The 18372-nt window shown below is 33.9% G+C and overlaps 1 protein-coding gene across 1 annotated transcript; it reads right to left on the reverse strand.

Annotated features, from left to right (window-relative positions):
• Positions 1–11435: 11435 nt before the first annotated feature.
• On the reverse strand, positions 11436–12155 carry LOC149007688 (uncharacterized). Its single transcript, XM_089167137.1, has 3 exons — positions 12102–12155; positions 11868–12002; positions 11436–11564 (listed from the first exon to the last, which is right to left on the reverse strand). Exons 1-3 carry the CDS (start codon positions 12153–12155, stop codon positions 11436–11438), a joined length of 318 nt encoding a protein of 105 aa, XP_089023263.1.
• Positions 12156–18372: the final 6217 nt, after the last annotated feature.

Here is an 18372-nt window from a genome sequence, read left to right on the forward strand (position 1 = left end):
TTCTTAAAAAGACAATCCATTAAGAAAAGTCCTAAATTTAAAGGGTATACAACATATTCAAATTTAAAAGTTAGTTGTAGAACAAATGTGCAAAGGTATTTTAGGCATATTATGCCTTCTAGCCATTTCATTTGCAATGTTAGCCCTTACGGTGCTCATTGCATTTGAACTGGTTCTTAGAATCTAACATTGCATTTGAACTGGTTCTTAGAATCATACTTTTTGAGTTTTCACATTATTCCCTTGATGAGATGGATTTAGGTCATTTTCAATTTTCAGTTCGTCATTCCATAATTTTGCAAACTCTTCATCTTCAATTTGCTCTTAATTAATAAAATGTGAAGACAACAACCAATCACAATGTCACTTTGGATGTCAATGGGATAATCGGGTAGGTAAACTTAATTGTTAAGAACTGCAAAACTACACTCCATGATATTCTTAAGTGAAGAATGTAATTGAATAATTCGTAGGTAGATCTAGGTCTTCTTCTATAACTCCTATAATATGGAAGATGATATCTTTCACCCTGAAATGGTACTAAAAATTCTAAGCTGATTTGCATATCCGGAGTACACTCACATCTCTTCTTACTTGTTCAAATATGCGAAAACCACTAGCACTACCTTCCCATCCCGCATATACAAATGTAAACTTTATGTCAAATGTGCATGTACACATCACATTCTTTGTTGTAAGACTTTTTATATTTCTGTATATCGTTTGCTCTTCTCTAGGTACTATTGCACTAATGTGAGTTCCATCAATTGCACCAACACAATTCTAAAGACAATATTCAAATTTAACTAATCGATTTTTGAATTTTTGAATAAAAATGACTTGATGGACTTATATTACTAAAATGTATGAAATGCAAATGTTGTAAGAATTACCTTAAAATAGGGATACTATGTTGGGTTGGCAACAATTTCAGCGGGAGTTGTATCAAAAGATGGTGGTTGAATATTTTCCTTAGCTAAAAGTAATATGGCTCTCAAAATTGTCTTGAAGAATTGGTTAACTGTATCCTGAGTGTTGAAATATTTCCTGAACGTCTCTATTACTCAACTCCTTAGTGACTATTATCATAAACATAGCAATTTGCTCATCAACTCTAAGACATTGAGAGTCTTTTAACCATCCTCAATGCATCATTAAAATACAAAGATTATGAAATACGTGTCTCAACTCTAAATTCTTCATAGCATTTAATTGTATGGCCATTTAGAATTTCATGCACCAATAATTTTCTTGAATGTCGACCATCTCTATGTGGTTCCCTTGTAGGAAGCAATGAGTAAATTAGAGATACCCCTTTCATAGTATAAATTCATCATCTTCACTAGATGAATCAAAATTCATATCTATATTATCTACCATAACAACATTAATAAAATTGAATAAATCACGCCGTTAAATCATTAGGACCATAGGACTAATTTTTTTTTCTTTCTATATAGCAATTACATGTTCATCCACAACCCATACAATATACCATGCAATATAAAAGCCTAAAACATTCAACAATCTTTAATGAGTTTCATTAAAGAGTTCATATATGAGTTCACATTCAGCATAAATTAATAATAAAAAAAGAGAGCATAATTCTCTATAAAGAGCATCGTTATTTTTTCTCCAGAACCTAAAGAGTTCAGATTAGAGTTCAAAACCTAACTATAATTCACTAGAGTCCAAAAAGAACATCAATATATGTTGGAAATCAAGATACGGACGGAAGGTATAAGACTATAGAATGAATGAAATAAAACTTATCTGATTTAGTGGAACACCAATCTTTGTAGAAGTTGAAGAAGAAATCGAATACATCCCTATGCATCCGTATGTCGCAGAAGAACAATACAATAACAACAAGAAGAACTCGAACATGGTGAGTTGAGGCGTACATATCAGTATTTTTCCTTAAGGTATTTGAACGCCCCCTATAATGCAAACTGGGTTTGACCTTGGTGTCCTCACCTCCAAGATACAATAACTCCTAAGTTCCAATGGCATGCATTCCAATGGAATCTACTTGCAAAGAATGTCCGAAGGTAGTACTCACAAACTCGTCAAATAATACTCACACCTTGATAAAAAACCAAAAGACTAATATTGGTGTTAAAACAGTTAGAGTTACTAGGGATCAACTCTTCTCTTTATATAGAAGAGGAAGGGACACCTATAAAGGGTATTTCTAAAAGTACCTCCCAAATCATGTCTTTTCCCTTAGGTCTTGTTTGTTAGCCATTCAAACAAGACTTTCCATAGACTACCCATTGGCGCCCATTGGTTATTTAGGTATCTAAATAGGAAATAACATTACATCTAACCCTTCATTATAAAACACAAAAAATATTTTGAATCTTATAATTTAAAAATAAATCTAAAATTCCAACAATCCCCCACAAATTCAAAATATTAATAAAACAAAACCATTGAGTTCGTGAGTAAATTTAAACTTAGCAGGACACATTGTTGGAGGTGTCTTCTGGACTTGAACCTACACTAGGTCTAATGACACGCCAAGTCGAGACTTTTTGAACATTTTCTCTTCAATGTAGTTGGCTAGTTCACTATCCATATCCCACTAGTCGATATCCGGACATTCTAAATAATTAATTGGGACATTCTAGGTCCTATCCCCTATCTTGGTCTCATGAGTGTTAAAAGAGTTTGCATCTTAAAACCTTATCAAGGGCGGCCAAACCCTCTACACTCACTTAGGTTAGCCGATGTGCACCATAGTTAACACACCCCCACATTTAGTAGGATTAGGCTAATTATGAGCCATTTGCTCAACCTTTTACATTGTGGTGGTACTACTTTACCATCTAACCAGAATAGTAGTACAAACCAGGTCCCCTCGTGACTTTGTTTTTACCCTTTGAACCTAATTCAAGAATAAAACCTCTTCACATAGGTAGGGTGTCCATCACAAGACCTATGACACAGGCCTTATAAGCTCATTCCTTCCAGATGATATCACGTTAGTGATCCGAGGCTTTACATAACTTTTAGTCAAACTATTTCTTTGACTAAACATTCATAGCGATACTTTGTAAGCCTCTTTAGACATTTGTAGTTAAATATAATGTCATTTCATTGAAAGTTTATATGCATCTAAGACATAATGTTTTTATGCCTCCACTAATCATGTCATTTACTTCCATGAAAATAGTTTTCTAATTCAAACATGGGCATCACCTCATATATAGCATACAAAAACATAACCTAGTTAGTAATACTTGGTGGAACCCATATTATTGATTCAAAAATCAAACCCCACCAAAAGTATATATACATTTTACCTTTAAGTAAAGGTGGTGCCTCAAATGCTTATGTGCCATCTAGTATCTTCTTTCTAGAGCATATAGTATTTTCTTCTAAGTAAAAGTTAACCATTTTACCAGAATTATCTCAAGAAGAGACTCAATATGTAAGCACACAATGTTTATATATAAATGTGAACATATTATTAGCATGCCTTTTGTGGTAGTTTCAACCCCCACAATTTCATGTTAATTTTCCCATGTGATTTTATAATTCACTTACATTTACCATAAAGATGTGCACCACAATATGGATTGATTATATGCATCAAAATGCAGTTTTTGAAATCACATATCCTGACCAATCAGAATATAATATGATACCAACCTGATGAATAAATATATCCAAAAAGAGTGAATATCAATGAAAGAATTTCTGAGAGAGATGTCCCCCTCCAAATTAGCCTTGATCACTAGTGAGTGGAGTAGTTCTCTTAGTTTTATGCACATTTTCAGCTAACTAAACACCATTTCTCATGATCTAAACTTGAGCATAATGAAAATTAGAACAGTCCATAGTAAGACGACAAACTAACAATTCTAGTGCCTACTCAAAAATTCTATCATGCTCGTCCATTATACCACATTGATTTTTATCTGGAATTCCAAGAATCATATCATATGCAGATCAATCCGCTTTGTATAGAGGCAATAGAAGATTATAAAATCCAATCCAATCCATACTCATGATGTAAAGAGAAATAGAAAATCTATAACAAGGAAATCAAGTCCAAAAGTATACCATTTCTATAAATCTATATTGCAATTTTTATGTTTGTCAAAAATAACTTAAAAAAAAAAAAACAATTTCTGCATGGAACTAACCATTGTCTCCTTACAGTTTAAACTAGATACTACCCTCAATCTTCAGACTTGGATTAGGCCTTGCGATCAACTCAACCATATCTCATATGGTCACTCCTAAGTATCATCCTCAGAACTTTTGGCTGGATGTATCACCCAAAACCACCCCTACGTGGTGAGGTCTAGGGTAACTATTCCAACCCTCTTTCCCATGTTGGCCACAATTATCATAGCTTCCATGAGAACTCAAGCTCTTATAGCAAGAACACAACTTGCTCCCTTTCCTATGATAATTCTTTAACGATTCCAAGAGAATATGGCCATATTTGAAAACCCTTTCCTAGGTGAAGTCAAGTCTGTGGCTCCTATTGCAATATCTGACATGGAACAATGATTAACGATCCTAAGAACAAAAAATGAAGTTTCATGCGCTTAGAAGAAAACAATGAACCTAACCGTTTTTAGACATTCAAGGTAGAAACCCAAAAAGAATGCATCATAAACAAAAGAAAAAAGAAGGGACAATGGCAACTCTTCATAGAGTTACGATTGTTCTTGATGGTAACAAAATTTAATCGCTTAGAGTTATTAAGGTACGCTACCTACTTAGAAGATGATAACCTGCCCAAGAGTTCATCATTGGACTGATTACCTTTTAAAGGCATGAATCTATCAACTTCTTCTAACCGGAATGATTGGAACTATGACACTCTCTCCATGTTCATCAACCAATATGATAATATGAAAGCTTTAAATTTCTACTAATTACTTGGTTGCAACAAACAATTAATTGAAAGCCCAAAACCATTCCCCAAACACATGTTAGATCAAAACAACATAATCTAAGTAGTATAATGAAGTTCTAGGTCTAGTTGGATATGATGACCACACATTCCACCAATAGCTAGGCAGTGACCTAACAATCAAAATAGAATAGAGAATCACAGCAAAAGACTAAAGAAACTTATTAACGCCAAATAAGACAGGGACTCAACAATTGGCTGAGAACTAAGTTTCTCTCCCGGTTCTTTCCTCAGTATATTCACTGCTTAAAGCATCAACAATATATATATGAGATATAATAATTGCAAGACCGACACCACACTAAACCATAGAGAAAGAACAAGACTCAAGATGCAGACCAGTAGTACGATATATATGAGATATAATAATTGCATCTTTCTTACTAGAGCAACCATTTATTGTTAATCTGACTCATCAATATGGAACCCAAACACGTTCCATTGGTCAATTCAAATCAAAGTCTTATACTTTTCAAATACCTTAAGCTTGTTGGAAATCAGGATACGGGCAGAAGGTATAAGACTATGGAATGAATGAAATAAAATTTATCTGATTTAGTGGAACACCAATCTTTGTAGAAGTTGAAGAAAAAATCGAACACATCCTTATGCATCCGTATATCGTAGAAGAACAGTACAAGAACAACAACAAGAACTCTAATAAGGTGAGTTGAGGCGTACATATCAGTACTTTTTCTTAAGGTATTTGAATGCCCGCTATAGTGCAGACTGGGTTTGACCTTGGCGTCCTCACCTCCAAAATACAATAACTCCTTAGTTCCAATGACATGTACTCCAATAGAATCTACTTGCAAAGAATGTCCGAAAGTAGTACTCAAAAACTCGTCAAAAATACTCACACCTTGATAAAAAACCAAAAGACTAATATTGGTGTTAAAACAATTAGAATTACTAGGGATCAACTCCTCTCTTTATATAGAAGAGGAAGAGACACCTATAAAGGGTATCTCTAAAAGTACCTCCCAGATCATGTTTTTTCCTTTAGGTCTTGTTTGTTAGCCATTCAAACAAGACTTTCCATAGACTACCCATTGGCTATTTAGGTATCTAAATAGGGAATAACATTACATCTAACCCTTCATTGTAAAACAAAAAAAATATTTTGAATCTTATAATTTAAAAATAAATCTAAAATTCCAATAATATAGTTTTCCAACACCTAAAGAGTTCAAAACTTAAACATCACATTTATATCATCTCTATCAACCCGCATCATTCTTTCTGGAATAGCAGCAACAAAAGATTTTTGCCAAGTAGGATCACCCCACATATGTTTGATTGTCTTGAAGTAACCAAGTATTAGATTAATCTTTTTCAGTCATCTAGTTTCTCTTGTCAGTTAATGATCTTTCATTTATTCAACATATATTTTTTAAAAATAATCAAGGCACAAAATTTTGGTATATTTCTTATAATAATTGCTTTAGAATATATATGGAAGCCAAGAAAAGGAAAAAACTAAAAAAAAAAAAAAAAATTTCGGGAGAGAGGTATGTGGTTGACAAGCAAATCATTGTGCTTCGTTATACCTCATTGAAATAATTTTTTTTCTTGCTCTTTTCCAAAATCTATATGTTCTTATGTTCTTACTTTTCATTGCTTTCAAACACAACCTACAACTTTAATGAGATATTGGGCTACAACTCAAAGAAACCAAAGTAAGATGATGTCGTTGTTTTAGGGAAATTTTATCAGGTCCATTTCTGACAAAGAAATGGACCATTCATTTCCTCTTGGATTAGTGAGACGTGTCTATGAGTTACACGAAAGGGTCTAGATTAAATTAAAATAAAAAATTTCATTTATTCTAAATTTAATATCAACATTTTGATGTGATTGATAGACATATGTCCTTCATCTACAAGGAAATGGATGGTCCATTTTCTTGTCAGAAATGGACCTGATAAGATGCCCTGTTTAAGCCAACACATCCGTTGCATTGTTGCTCTCTCTGAGTGGGTGTTGAATGATGCAAATACTGAGATTTTTCATCAACTCCTTGCATCATCAATCTAATGTTTGATTCTCTAAGTAGTATTTGCTGATATTTGAAAAGATCTAATGACGCTGAGGTTGTTCCCTTCAAGAATAATGTCATCATAACCTAATGATGATGCACAAGATAATGCCTTATGGGCAGCAAATGCTTCCACTTCGATGATGCTAATATTTCACAACCTATTAGGAGAATATGATCTTGAGATACTTTGGTAGCAAAAAATCCACGATTTGACACCCTTTCTTCTTTAGAATTTCAATAGAATGCAGTCATTGATGATAAATTTTCCATAGGAAATTTGAATCTTTGGGGCCACTTCAATCTTCCATAACTTCCACCATGTTAGGGAGATCATCTTATTGGTTACTAAGGGATATCTTATAAGTTGAGCCAACAATAAAAACACTAGATGTTGTAGCTGGCCAAATGTCTCGCGAGAATAGAAGAAACTAACTATTTATGTTTCTGGTTGCCTAGTCTAGCATTCACCATTTCCTTATTAGATCTACATTCCATCATTCCATGTACCGTCGTTGTGTTGATTGTAGTCACTGAGTTTAGAGGGAGCATTTGAGGTCTATGAGGATAAAGGAGTCATGCTTTTAGCACCAATGGGTCTACCGAGCATTGGTGAGCTGCCCATTACCAATTTGAATGAACAATCCCCTTAAGAGCGGATCTATTACAATCTTGGTTAGGGGTAGGGCCTAGGAGAAAGGTAATTGCATGGAAAGGTTCGGGATGAAAGGTTATTGTGGGAATTAGGTCACTGTTAGTATATGTTAAGGGGTAGAATGGTCATGATGATAAGAAAGTAACCTTAGTTATAAATGTAAGTGTGGTAAGTAATTGAGGTTAACGAAGAATATTATTACTCCCATTTCCTAATTCTCTCTCAGTGTTCATCTTCTTCTTCTCAACCTTGATCTTCCAATATGCTTTTCTTCCCCTCTACATTTCTTCTGCTCTTTGCATATAAAATTTGAAGACATGATCTCTTCTTGCAAGGAGCAATTTCCACTTGCATGATGCATTTCATTTATCCTTTGCTTGGAAGAATGAATCACTAGGGAAGTATTTTTCCTTCTTAAGTCTTTCCCCTAAAGAAGAATATGGAGTTAACAATTCCTATGCCTTCCGAGACAGAGAGGCTAGGTTCGTATGTTGTAGCTGTTTGACATTCCTTTATTTTTCTTTTTTTTGATGAATTAATAGTTCGATATTCAATCCTCCACTTTGCTTTGATTGAAAATGTCTCTCGCTTAATGATATGAATATGGTTTGTTGTACTATTTGATTAGAGAGCACATCAAAGACAGTGTTATGAGGGTTGAGTGAGATGTCTTCAGTGTTGGAGTAGTGGGTTTGTAACTCTTCAAAGGTTAGAGAGTGTGAGTTGAGAGAGGATGTACAATAGGGGTATCTAAAATTAGATATAAAGTTTAATTAGTTTGGTTATAAATCCAAGCATTGTACGGGTGTTTTGTATTTCTACTCTCTCATAGTGAAAAGTCTCATTACACCTATGGATGTAGGCAAAGCCGAATCATGTAAATTTTTGTTTCTATGTTTATTTTGTGCATGGTGCGAAATTTCGCCCAATAGGGTGATACGGTGAAATCTCCGTCAAAATATCGGCAAGATTTTGCCAATGTTTCAGCAAATTTCAACCCCCATTTCGGGGGATATTTTTGGTCATTTAGGCTGAAACTTGATGTCTACCCTAATTTAATGCTAATAAACACAGTGGAATGACTGGTTTTGCCTAAAAACTCACCTAAATTGGTGTTCTCGATCGGGACATATCCGACTATATACGGGTAAAATTGGAATTCTATAACATTATTTTAGACAATTAAACCAACATAAATATGCACAATGACAATAGAATGATAAACATCATTAAAAAATTTCATACCCATCCAACAACATTATAGCATGCATTTTGGGAAAAAAATAGTTTAGAGAACAATAGTTACCTCTGAGATAAAAAAAACTCCACAAAACACCTAGATTTGTATGAAATGTCGCTTCATCATCGCGAACAATGCTATACTTGTTAATAATGAAGTGAGACCTAAGGTTTTATATCAAAGATCGAAAGAAAATATGGCAAAAATGTCAAGAACTAGGAGGAGAGAAGATCTGAGGAGGTTTGGAGAGGAGAGAGAAAATTCAAATAAATAAGCGATATTTCGTGAGAAATCGCCGAACTGGCGATTTATCGCCAGTTTGGCAATAAAATAGCAAGATATCGCTGAGATTTTGGTGGCTGTTGCGGTTTGCCAGCCACCAAAACTCCCGAAATTCCCAAAATTCTGCGATATTTCGCCGAACTTGCATACCATGCTTTTATGGTCATTTATTTTGTTACTTTCTTGTGGGTCCCGCCCATGTACTATTCACGTGGGCTTCACACATGCACTATTCACGAGTATTCTTTGTACTTTGTTTTCTTCATCAACTTTTTACACCGGTGGAAAACGTGAACTGTGTAACAATATTTTTTTCCCAACACTAAGCCATGAACACTCAACATAGCGTAACCTTAAGTACACTATGGACAAAAATATTATAACATTATCTCCCTCCTACTTCTTATAAAGTGAAACTTTTTACATTATGAATTGAACCAAGAGTTATACAACTTATTAGTTCTCGTACATGCATTTCCCCAGAAACTCTGAGACTTAAATTCAATGATGAAAAATATGCAGAAAATAATTCATCGAAGAGAACCCAATCTATATTATGAATTCCAACCACTTTCCAAACCCATTAACCCCTTCTCAACTCGTGAGATTGGGCAGTTGTGAAGATCATTTCGGAAAATTTTAAGCTTTGTTTGTCTTTTTATTTCATTAGTTTTGAGTTTTTAAATAGAGATAACAATACTTTTTGTAGATTATCTTGCTGTTTTTGAATCTAGGTTGAACCTCACTAATGTGTGATTTGCATCTCCAACTCCTTTTATTGTATATAATTCCTTTATCTCTTCTAGAATTTTCCCTCCGGAGGCTTTTTTATAATGTAATGTTCTGTTCAAAAGAAAAATCCCTTCCAAAAACCAGTAAAACCTTCTTTGGATCCAATTTGTAATTTTGAGCACTAATGAAAAATTTCAGGTTTTCACACACTCATTTTGATGAGCCTAGCAAACCTTCCTTAAAACTCATTTCCTACCCTCAAAACAAGATCTTTAAAGTCTTCTAACCATCATCCCGACTCCATGGAATGTTTAAATTTTCTCTTTTGTCTAATTTCATTTCATTTTCTTTATTTTCCCCTCCAATCCTCTTTGAAGCTTCTTATTTTTGTTCTCATTTAATGCTAACCCTCAAAAGTTTAGTTAGGATCATTTACTTTCCTCACATTTCTTAACCACATAATAAGGAGAGAGGTCCACCTCTAGTCACTTTTTAAACACCCACCGGCGGGGGGGGGGAGAAACAACCACCCACCAAGGGAAGACGGCCTCTTCGGGCCGACGGAAGGGCCGGCGGGACGCACATAGCCCAGGGTAGGACGAAGAGATCCATAAGATGATATCTTGGTCAATGGCTCCCCCAATGGGGTTGTCTCACCTTCAGTGCCTAATTAGCGTTTTGTCGTTCAATAAGTCAACTCTAACCCTTCTGGGTACTTAAAGGTAGGTCCTTCCTCCTAAATGTGTGATGAAGGAATGCAATTGAAGTATAATTTTATACCCTTGTGGATAGAGGAACCAAATTTCTCAAAAACTTAGGCCTATAAACTTCTTCTTATTTCGGTAAGCCAAAAAGTTATTTTCTCGTGCTCAAGAACCCTAAATCTAATGTTTTAGCTTAATATTCCCATAAATCCCACCCTAAATTTATTTTATACACCCATAAATCTCAAAACCAAAGCAATGCCACCTCTCATAGGTCTCACACATTTTGCATATAGCACATTCCAAAAACCATCGATAAGCCTACTTAGCCATTGGATCCATTTTCTTTACCACCACATTGCCCTTTCATAGGCCCAAGAATATGTGGGTTTGCAAGCAATTGATGAATGAAATTGTAAAATATTTATATATTGCATCAAGAGAAAAAGCATTCCAAAGCAATATGATTTATTTTTGTTTTCATTTTAATTGTAATAAAATCAACACCATTGGGACCAAATGAGCCAGGGAAAAAAGAAAAACAAGAAGAAATGGGAATTAATTTGAATATAAACATTTTCTTATGCATTGTTAAAACTTTATTACATCTCTTCCTGAGTTCTAAAGAGAACTTACCAATAGAAGAGATTCATTGGATTTGAAGGAATCAAAACTCTCAAGAGAAGAATACAAAGCACCTCATCTACACTTAGAAACTCTCTTACTCTTGTCACTTGCTAAATGAATTCCATTAGAAATGCAAGAGGGAGGAGAAAAAGAAAGAAAGAAAAAAAGTAAAAGAGAGAGGGGAGAGATTTTTCTGCGTTGCATTTCCATTTGCCATGCTCTCAGTTCCTAGTATTGGTGTTGGTGATGTTGGTGGTGTTGGCAGTGTTGGAAGTGTTGTCAGTCATTCCAATTTTGTTCTTCATGGTGTCCATAGCACCATGCGCCATATTCATCATTTGCTCACCTGTCTGGAAAACACAACAACGACTATGTTATAACCATGAAGAAAGAGAACTAGGGCAACAACATGGTCAGATTGGGTTAGGCTTTTCAAAACCCTAACAGTGTGATACCTCAGTTTGATTGTGATCGTGTTTGGTCAAATAGATCGATCCTATATTTTTAACCTTGTTTGGGCTCAGCATAAGTTAGAGAGAGAAAGATCATCAAAGGGCTGACTCAGTTGGCAATGACCAACACCTCTTAATGAAAGAAGTCATGGATTTGGCTCTCTTTGGTGATATATGTATATATTATGAGTGAGAGAGAACCTGCTGGAAAAAGCTTGCAGATTCATCCTTGTGTTGTTGGGCAGTATCCATGGTGGTTTGAGCAGCATTGGCCACATTGTCACGAGCACCAGTGGTGGAATCTTTAGCAGATTGAAGCCAATCTTCAGTCAAGGCCTAACAAACAAAGAAGATGCAAAATAAATCAAATCACAGAGGGCAAAAGCATCATCATATTACAAACAAATTAAACTTATTTGTTATTTTCTTTGTCACCTGGCCTTGGGCTTTGCCTTCACCTGCACGCAATTGCTGCTGAGAAGATTCCATCATCTTTTTCTTTTCTTTTCTGTCCTTTTTTGGCTTTGATCTGCGAGTGTTTTTAAATTTTCTTCTGGAACAGAATAGTGTGTTTTTTTTATGGAGAATATTGCAAAATATATATGGGCTAACATAGACGAAGCTATTCAGGACACGTGGATGTTTTGTGGTCTCTATAAAAACTCTATTGATTGACACTTGGCATGTATTGATGACGGAACGGGCTTTTGTGGTTTTTGGACAATGAAGAGAAGGGAAGACAAACTCGGTCAATCTTTGGATTTTCGCTCATGAGGCTGGCTATCTTTGGAGTTTTCTTTATTTTCTTTCTTTCTTTTCTTTTCTTTTTTATATTTTATTTTATTTTAATTCTCAAAGATCACATTCGATTACATTATGACATTATGGAATCTTTTTCAAAACAAAACATGGTAGCTAGAGATGAAAGTTTGGAATACGTACATGAAGAAGCATGGGTTTTGAATAATAGAGCCTCTGGTAGTAGTTAGTCTAATATTTAACTGCCAACACAATGAATTTTCTACTCATTATGTTTACCACTAAAAATAACAGTAACATTATTGAAATATATTAATAATTTTCATATTCTTTGTTGGAATAATAACATAATCAAGCTTCATACAAATGTTGTTATATCGTCAACGTGAAATGATTTCACTAAACCCTTATTCCATTATCCTACTAAATTATCTAAAATATATAATTTATCATGAATGCTAACTACAACTAGATGAAATTTGAACCGTTAAAAGTAACATATAATTGGATTACGACCAACCTATGTGGTCTTTAACCTCATCTTCCCATAGTTTTGAATGTTTGATATTTGTTAATTAATTTCTTTGTAAATGCATCTGCTCATGTTCACCTTTGGTCTCACATTGATCAAAGTGATCACTCCTTGTTCAATAAGATAATTTAGCATAGTTTGTTTTAACTTACTTAATCTCCTTTTACTATTAAAGAGTGAGTTATTGGTATTACTGTCGTTGCTTGATTATCACATAACAAACTTAAAGAGGTTGTCTTCCAATTCACTAAAGGAATATCTAAGATTAAATCTTTCATCCACTTTGCCTCATCTCTCGTTGAGTCTAGAGCATATAATTTTGATTCCACAGATCTTAGAATAATGCAAGTCTGTCTTTTAGATTTTTATACAACAATCAATCTACCTAATATAAAAATATACTAGTATATTGTTGTTCCCCATATCTGAGCACCAAGATGCATTAGAATATCCTTTCAGAACTAAAGGAAGTCTAGTATAGCAACATGTGTAGTTTGTAGTACTTTTAAGGTATCTTATTAGCCTTTTGAAGGCACGACATTGCTCTTTATTGTGATTACTAGTGAATTGACTCAGTTTGCTTACTATAGAAGCTATTTTTGGTCTGATGCAACTCGTTGCATACATGAGACTATCAATCAGTTTAGACTAATCCGACTAATTTACAGCTTCATTAGCATTGGGTACAAGCTTTTTGTTATAGTCATATAGTGTATCTAGAAGTTAGCATCCATTGTATCGCCACTTAGAAAGTAGTTTCTCAACCTGATAAGTAGAGATCTATGCTCCTCTCTCAACTCTCCATCACCTATTAAGAGGGGAATTCACCTTTGAAATCTAACAAGAAGAATCAGAAATGGGACTCCTAGTGAACCTCCCCACTCTTAACATGTGGTGAAAATACATGAGGGAAACAAAAATCCAGACTCGATTTATTTTGCCACATGCATGATTTATGGGCTGGCCAACCCAAACCAAGTTAGTTTCATGAAAATATTTAACAGAGAGATCATTAGTGATGAAGAGATGGAGAATATGCAGGTTGTGGATTTTAATCTTCTTGGTGATGGTTTTAAGTTAGCATGTTGAAGATTCGAGCAATGAATTTGATTTATACTTCTATACCACTTGGGTTAAGTAGAGGAGAGTGCGAGAATAATATAGTTAGCCATTTTACATTTTGCATTATTCGTTCTAATCACCATGTGCATTTGCACAGTGAGAGTATTACAAAGAGAAAATTACATTTACACTCTCTATATTTGTAAACACTTATGTTTACACCCCTTAAAATTCATTTTATTATGTTTACACCTTTTATATTTTGAATCATATAACAATTGCACTGGGGATATTTGTAATAAAACTAATTTTAAGGATATAAACATAACTATTTTCAAACACAATGAGTGTAATTGTAATTTCCTCTATTACAAAAAGACACTTGAAGAATTCTTTGTCCCATCTTGAGGAACAACCGTAGCCTTATTAATTTAGTTTCAATTTTGTTTAAAATTTGGACGGGTGAGTCTACCAGTGGAGTAGTCAAATATGACTATGGCTGTCTAACCAGGAAGGATTATTAGTTACAATAAGGTAATAAATTTATTTATTTTTTATGAGAGAAACAAAACCAAGGGGTCATTCATATTTAAATAGGTATTTTTTTATCTTAAGCTACAATACAAGGGCGTCATGGAAATGCTTCTAACACAGTCGTTGCAATCTCCTACTTAGAAGTAGTGAGTCTAAGAAAATTATGAGTTTGAACCTCCTTCTCTACCACACCTTCCCTCTCGTACTTGGGAGTTTTTTTAGGTACCAGTTGTTTGGTCAAAGACAATATCTTTTGTTATAACAAAGAGATCAGTAATGAGGAAGAGATGGAGAATGTGTAGGTTGTGGAGTCGGACAAATGACTATATTTTTATTTTCTTAAATATTCTTAATCATTTGATTTGTATATTATAATAAATAATAGAATTTTTTTTTGGTAAACGGATATTTAATTAGAAGACAGGCAAGAAAAGCCCAAGACATCTTGATTACAGAGTTCAAGAAGCCAAGGAATGGAATTAGACCATACAATCCGACTTGCCACGGACTGGACCTTCCTAGCTAGGGAATCGGCTACACAATTAGCCCACCTAGAAACATAGGGAACCGACCACGACGGTTCATGATCGAGCAAACGCCGGATATCCTCCACCACACGAAGGGCACCCAAGTCAAAAGGAAGAAAGGGGTCTTCAAAACAATGAGTCAGGTTGCTGGAATCGCACTCAAAGATCACATTTTTCAACCCTTCATCCAACGCCCACTGAAAAGCTTCACGAAGAGCAAGGGCTTCACCGGTGAAGATAGAGATGACCGAGCTCGGAATAGACATTGCAAACAGGGGTGCACCGATGGAATCTCTAAAGATAAAGCCCACACCAGTAGTATTATCCGCTTCAGACACGAGAAAAATCAGAATTGATCTTTGATTCACCATCGATCGGAGGTTTCCAAACCCTTCCCACATCTATTGCAGCACCGCCGGATGACGCAAAAATTTCCAGAACTCACGGTAAGCACACCTTGCCTTCTCCACTACACGATTTGGATTCCATCTCACTCGACTAAAACAAAAATCGTTCCTTGCTAGCCAAATAAACCAGCAGGTAAAGGAGAAGAGGCTGAAAACTTCATTGCTCAATTTGGAATCGGGAAAACAAAGCTTGCCCCAATCGTTGATGATGTTGCTCAAAGATTTCTGATTTTGAAGTTCCACCATACTGGACAACCCTGAACCGAACCAGATCGCACGAGATAGATCACAGTTGAAGAGGATGTGATCAATTCGACTTCACTTCTTTCCCACATTTGCCACAGGTAGGATCACTTCTAATTTGCCTGATCTGAAGATTATCCCCTGTAGCCACGGCTTGATTCAAAGCTTTCCACAAGAAAGTTCGAATTTTGGGATAACACTGAGCCTTCTAGAATTTTTTACATGTCACTTATTATAATGGGGTGAAGCTCTGAGTGCTTCACTATAATAGCCTAAATTACATTGCACTCACTAGCTAAATTACAAGTTGCATACTGTTAGGTTATCATCCTAGATTCTTTTAGTAACTTAGATAATCATATTGCTCTTAGTAAAGTAAAATGACCTAATTATTCCCATTTAATATCCTTCCATATCCAACCCTTAAGTGGGCAAAGGAAGAACTATCTACGCCTCTTAGGAAACTGCCCATCATCGCCGCTGAAAGCTATTCCCTCCCCCTACTGGCGACTACCACCCTCACCTCCCCTTTCACCCATCTAGTTTCCCCCAATTTGAAAATCTAGACATCTGGGATTGGAAAAATAGAAGTTGCATATGGAGTTGAGATGAAATCAACGTGGCCTCTGTGTTTTCTTTCTTAAGTGAATGAATGAATATAATAGATGCATCGAAGTGAGTTTGGAAGAGCGCGTTGGGCTGATGAGGAGCAAGCTAGGTACTGTTTAAGAAATAAATCGGGAAATTACCCACCTAACAAGGAAAGGTGGGGGCGGTTTCCTACGAGGTGTAGGTAGAAGATGGCATCCCACTATCTAAGGGTTGGGTATAGAAGGATATTAAATGTGAATAGCTATGTCATTTTACTTTATTAAGGGCAATACGATTATTTACCATGTCACTTACGAAATTTGGGATGAAACCTTAATAATTTAGCAAGTGAGTATTATGTAGTTTAAACTGTTATATGACGTAGCCGAGTTTCACCCATAGTGTAGTAGCTAGATGACATGTAAAAAGCTCTAAATAATATCCAAAACATTACTTTATTTTAAAATATAATAATATTAACATTAATTGCAAGTTGCAACTCTATTTTCAATGATACATTGTTAATTAATTTTTGAAATACCTAATTTTTTGTACATTTCATATCATTTTGTTTAATTTAACTAATTAATTATTCTCCCTCCTCTCAATTATAGGAAATAAGATAAATTACTTGCATACTACTATGGAATAGAAAAAATATCTAATTTTGTAATCAAAACTAAAATATCAATAAACATTAAAAAAATCATCTTATTAGACTAATTGAATATCACCACAACTAATACAACTTTACTCCACAATTGCAAACTTATAACTTTATTCAGATAATTCTAATATAACAATATTTTAAAATTATAGTTCATAGTATAAAGAATATGTTAAGTATCACCTAAAATTTAAATTTTGATATATGAAATTTTGCAATAGAAGGATATAAATAATCATTTAATTCATTAGAAATAAATAGTCTAATTCAGTTCATATTTTTATGTAATAAGATAAGAAATTAAAATTTACTTGAGATTTTCTTATTATAAGTTAGTATATATCAAACTTATTCTTCAAAAAAACATAAATTGAAAATTAATATATTAAAATATTATTAAATGTATAGAATAACCAGAGACAATAGCCACAAACATTCTATTTATTTATGTGAATTTTATATGATTATTTATTATTCTCAATTATGTATAATGTATTTCTAAATAAAAAGGAAAAAAAATTTTAAAGACACCTCAAGACAATTGGCAAAAAGCATAGACACCCAAAAAAATTATATCATATTTGAATGGACATCCTAAAATGTCTCTTAAATTTTCACAAAGGTACACTACGTTAGCAAATTATGTTTAGTCAAAGTTAGATAATTTCATAATTCCTATATTACCTTATTCTCTTGTGACTTTACAATGTTGCCCTTTATAAGTTGAATTCCAAATTTCATCTTAGTGCTTCCTCCATGAATTCCTTCTTTTTCTTCAATTCGCCATTTTATATTATAAGATATAGAATAACACGGTTAAGGATATATTCGTCATTTCCTTTAACTTTTTAATGGAAAAAATGGGTGATTGCTAATTTGACATAGTTTTGGGATAGCTATGTTTTTTTGTCAATTATCTTCGGTGTCCTTGAGATTTTCCTAATAAAAAATTATTCATAATGTATGAACAAGGTAATTCTAAGTCACTAGAAATTTTAAAAAATAAATAAATAAATAAAAGTATAAAAAAGTAATGAAATAATCTTAAAATGCCTCATATGATTAGCATTTTTCATAGACATTCCAATTTTAAAAATTTATTTGTGTTCACTTAGTTCTCTTATATTCATTACTTCACATAATATAGATAAAAAATATATATATTTTTTCATAATATATCCAACATGTGCTACTTGGAATGGATTTATCTAATTGAAAGCTAGCTCGCCCAACCTAATTTGGACAAGTTTTTCCTAATGTTTAAACTCTATAAATAAGAGCATTTTAATAATTTTTTAGTAATTTTGTATATAAATCTAAAAACTAATTAATTATATGAAATATATTATTCCCTACTTTGTCTGATATTCTTTCTATACTTTTC

This window comes from Hakea prostrata, chromosome 8 (genome assembly GCF_041222555.1).
Source record: "Hakea prostrata isolate BN-2017 chromosome 8, UWA_Hpros_2, whole genome shotgun sequence".
Taxonomy (NCBI): Eukaryota; Viridiplantae; Streptophyta; class Magnoliopsida; order Proteales; family Proteaceae; genus Hakea; species Hakea prostrata.